The following is a 5,000-nucleotide window of genomic DNA, read 5'->3' as shown; positions in this document are numbered from 1 at the left end:
CAGTCCTGTGCCGCAATTCTTTCATCAGCAAACATGTCAGCAAATACCAGAAAGAAAAGGATTTACAAGATGAAAATGCAAATGACACTGACAAGGCACACGCTGCTGCATCAAAAAGCTTTCAGGTGACAAAGTACTACATCCAGGGGAGAATGCCCTTCCATCTGAATTACAAGAAGCTCTTGGGTCTGCTGTATCTTGCCATCCTTCTTTCGGAGGAGGAGATTTTGTTGATGGATATTATCAGGTGAGGTAGAGCTTGTAAGATGCTCACTCTATATGCAACTTGTATCTTGTTCCTGATAAGAGCTTTGGGATTCATGAGCTGAAATTGTAATAGAATAATTTGCTTTTAACCATTAGGCAGAGCAAGCATTTACCATATGACAGTATATTCTCTACTTATTTAGCAAAATTACCAACCAGCTTCACCAGGGACCTCACCTCTTCCCACAGATGGTGCCGAGAAGGCCACATCCCCTATGTGTCAGCGCAGAACCTACTGAAGCAGGACATGAAAATGATCCGAGAAGACATGGCAGTGTTCAGGAAGGTGCTTGTCCCCACGGCTGATGCGATTCAAGAAGTTGCAGGGAAGATGGCTGCCTTCCTTTCAGTCCAGTACATACCACTCCCTAGGGAGGATCTCATCATTGAGAGGATTGTGGACATCCTTCGGTTGCCAGGTGAGGAATTCAGATTATTGGACTATGTGGTATTGAAGTTCATGTAAAGTGGGTGTTTCTTGTTTTATGTCTGTTAACAGGTTTTTTGCTTGTATGATTATATGATAATTACTAAGTTAAAATGAAGAAAATGAGAAAAAATTGTGATGAAAGATAGTATATTTAAATGTCCACATATATTTGGGTGAGTAGGGGCATTTATTAGTGTGTGGTGCTAAATGCCTTGCCAGTTGTCCAGCTTGTGGTAATGCATGCAAGACATCATCACAGTGATTGGGATATAGACTTTATGTGATGTGGCATCACCCAGTGTCTGTGATTATTCTTCATGAAGTGATATGTCTCCCATCATCAATGGGTTAATTGTCTGTGCCATTAATTTTAGTCTAATATTTCCTTCAATAGTTCCTCTCTGCCAACCCACACTTCTTCTTTACTTGGTTAGAATAAAGATTTTTCATTACTAAGAATTCCTCATGCAGCTGCTTGTGAAAATAGTCCAGGTGACTATTGTCTAATACGAATTCCAAGATTTATCTCTGAGAGAGAGACAATATTACTCATTCATTTCCTGCACAATGCCAGTGTCTCATTAGAGACAGTTGTAGAACCATGGAGTAAGATTGATTTACTGTTTATGGTCATGTATACATTAGAATTGATATAGAGAATAACTAGTATAAAGAAAGGTCCACCTCTTCTGTTTACCATCATCAGCTCAACTTCATAGAGTCACAGCTATATTCTGCCTCCATCTTGCAGAGGCTGTGAGCTCCATGGCCAAAGACCTAGTACATCACAGCAGGTGCAAAATCGACCACAGTTTCTGCTTGCGTGTCCCCGACTTGGAAGCGATTGCCATGGCTTCTGTAATTTCCATTGTGAAGCTGTGCTGTGGCCTTGATGGCTTTCAAGAAGTAAGGCTGTCACAAGCAGCAAAGATTATGAATGAACACCATAAGGACAAACCTGCCTGGACACAGCTCTTTTCCTGGGAGGAGTGGGAAAGGTAATTCTTTATTGTTATGGAGTGATCAGTCTTGTTAGTTAATATGAGTTTATTGATTTGATTTTTGTTTGGAAGAGAGTAAAAGTAATTTGATTATTTAATAATATTTTTTTTTCTTATCATTAGACTCTCAACTAACCCCTTAAACACAAAGTAAGAAAAAAAAGACCTGACACTAAGTCTAGGGAAGATATCCTTATCATTTAGCCATTTTCAATGATAATACCAAAGATTGTTCTCCTGCTTCAAAATAAGTCAACAGACCATATACTTACTTATCGGTGGTATATTCATGAATATTTAATCTTAACCAAGTATAGGACTGGATTCCTGCTTATTTTAACAACTCCAACTCCACATATATTTCTGAATTTTGTTATGAGAAAAAAAAAATGGAAACAACAGAATTGCCTGTGACATGGAAGTAACTATAAAATAGGTTTTTACATTGTAATATAATTCAAAATTTCCATGTGATACTTTTGCACAAGATGAACAACATGAGGGTATGTAGATTATTTCTTGGGGAAAAAAATCCATAAGATAAAAGCAAAATTTATTTTTGTTTCATGTACAACCCATTTCTTATATTAGCATTAATAATGTTCATACTACCCAGCTGCATGTCAGCCTTTAATTAAGTAAATGCCCCTACACACACATCCACACACAAGCTCACACTCATGCACACCCACAAGCACACCCGCTCACACACACACGTGTGTGTGTGTGTGTGTGTGTGTGTGTGTGTGTATGTATGTATATACGTATGTATGTATGTATATATGGATATATGGATATATGGATATATGGTTTTAGTTATGTAAATATAATAAATATAGTTATTTATATTTATATATATAATATTATATAATATATATATATAGATAATATATATATATAATTATATATCTATATATATATATATTATATATATATTATAGATATATATATTATTAGATATTATATCATGTATATATATATACTTAATATATATATATTATATATATATATATAAAATATATAATATACATATATATTATATACTATATTTTATATATCATATCTATCATATCATATCTATACATACATATCCACATATATATACATATCCACATATATATACATATATTATATATATATATATATAGATATATATAAATATATATATATATATAAAATTTTATATATATATATATATATATATGCCGCATCAAACTTACTTTTTGTCTTGATCTTTTATGAATTATTAGAGAGGTCAAAGATTGAAAAAAATATATATATATAAAACAAAACAAAACCAATAATAGTAGAGGTCCCGTTAATAATGAAATACAATTTGATATTTATAGAAATATCAGTAAGTGTAACAACACTGATATATTCTAAACAAATTTTCTCCACCACTTATGACAGGGAATGGAAGGTTTTGATTTCGTTATATTATATAGTAGAGAAATATTCGTCATTAGCCAATTTAAGTTTAGTGATACGATCCATCATTCTTATGCTGAGGGTTATTTATGTTTTGTGTTATCCTATAGGGTCCATCTTGTGTAATGATTATTTAAATGATTATTATAAAAACATGATTGATGGTAACTATTAACTTTACCTTTCCAGTGTGTCATAACATGTGTTATGAATAAACAAAGCATGAAGTGTGTCATAAATCAGTGTGGAAAATCCAAGATTGTTTAATTTGAATCCAATTTCAGGCACATGCATTCTCTGGTGTGGTTTTGTGGCCAAGTAAATGCAGTATTTGCACACCATTTCCAGTCATTTGGCACTGGAGGTGTCAATGCCAAGATTCTTTCTCAGTTTTATTGGGAAGAAGGGCTTTGGAGAACACCAAAAACTACTACAAACTATGGTAAATAAAAGGCTGTTTAGTTAGATATGTATTATTTTATGATACATTCAATGTATGTCATTTTACAGTGAATGATTTATCCATCACTAGCAATGTTTTTGAAGTTATGTACATACTTTTTGTTTTCTTTCTTCAGGCCATAATGAAGCTGCTTACAAGATAATAGAGAAGTTTTTAGACTTCCAGGGAAAGCCCTTGGAAGATATGATAGATCAGAACACTGTCTTAAGGATGTCTAGGAATCCTCTTATGGATATTGTGAGCCATTTCTTGGGGACATTTAAGGATGACAAAGATAAATCCATTCAACAGTTAGTTAAGGTAAGAATTTTGCATTTTATAGTCTCTCTCTTTCTCCTTATCTCAGTGTGCTGTTCTCTTTCTCTGTGTCTATATGCTTCTCTTCTTTTTCTATCTCGCTCCATTCTCTCCCACACTCTGTTCTTTTTTCGTTTTCTTGAAATATATAAAAGTCTTTGGCTGTATGGTGACTTTTCTTTTTTACCAATGTTGTTCTTCCAAATTACTTATGATACTCAACTCTTCTTTCGCATGCCAGATTGGCAGGAGACTGCAGAGGAAGACTTTCAAGACACAGAAAATAAACTGGGCAGCTGATCTGGAAAATGTCCAAGCAAAATTGGCGAAGTATGGCTCTAACCTCATTCTGCAACCTCAGACTCTGCTGGACCATAAAGATAAGAACAATAAGAATAATAAAAGCTCTAATTCCAAAACACATTCCAAGAGTAACATAGATCTGGAAAATCCCATGTTGGACAAATCAGAACAGAAGCTTTTGATACCACAGCCTCACAGGAATATCTGGAGGGCCAACTGGACACATAAAAATCGTGTTGAAGCTTGGAATTCCTGTCCAACGACTTACAAGTGGATACTCAATCTTGGTAGCCTGATAATTGAGACACATAGAGATAGGCTATTGTACTACACTGAGATTTTTGAAAAGCTTAGATAGGAATGTCTTAAAGTTGTAGTTGCTCTTCTGACTGAAGTCTGACTTCCATATTATTAGAAAAAAAATGAAATTGAGGGTCACTGACTTTCGAAATACTGACAATTTTGGTTGTGTATATTTTATTATTAAATATAGATATTCCTTGTTAACATTGTTAATCTTGTAACAAAGTGGTGCCTGAGGACTGCCTTTGAAATTAGTATGATTTATTATAGTATGTAGAATTGATTACTTGATCTAATGGATACTACTCTGTGATACTACTCACTCTGTGAGAGACATCGTTTAACTGCCAGTCTTGGTAGCCCTCTAATGATTCAGTTATCATTCAACTGTCAAAATATCATTTCCTTATAAAATCTAAAATATTGTTCAAAATATAACATAGTTGCTCTCTACACAAAGCCATTATGTAGTTGAAACTGTACTATCAACATGTTTGAAAATATA

General features: G+C 33.8%; 1 protein-coding gene across 1 annotated transcript in view; it reads left to right on the top strand.

Annotated features, from left to right (window-relative positions):
- The window catches only part of LOC119595617, a 13,315-nt gene that overhangs the window by 8,290 nt on the left and 25 nt on the right, over window positions 1-5,000 (top strand). The window contains exons 8-13 of the mRNA XM_037944727.1: window positions 1-247; window positions 457-686; window positions 1,449-1,695; window positions 3,414-3,571; window positions 3,708-3,892; window positions 4,131-5,000. The exon at window positions 1-247 is cut by the window's left edge and continues 5 nt beyond it; the exon at window positions 4,131-5,000 is cut by the window's right edge and continues 25 nt beyond it. Of these exons, the coding sequence (XP_037800655.1) occupies window positions 1-247; window positions 457-686; window positions 1,449-1,695; window positions 3,414-3,571; window positions 3,708-3,892; window positions 4,131-4,550 (1,487 nt within the window). The 3' untranslated portion in view covers window positions 4,551-5,000. The remainder of the gene's footprint in view (window positions 248-456; window positions 687-1,448; window positions 1,696-3,413; window positions 3,572-3,707; window positions 3,893-4,130) is intronic.

The sequence above is a fragment of the Penaeus monodon genome, chromosome 36, assembly GCF_015228065.2.
Source record: "Penaeus monodon isolate SGIC_2016 chromosome 36, NSTDA_Pmon_1, whole genome shotgun sequence".
Classification (NCBI taxonomy): domain Eukaryota; kingdom Metazoa; phylum Arthropoda; class Malacostraca; order Decapoda; family Penaeidae; genus Penaeus; species Penaeus monodon.
Note: the sequence above shows the minus strand (reverse complement) of the source record. Positions and strands in the feature narration are given on the sequence as shown.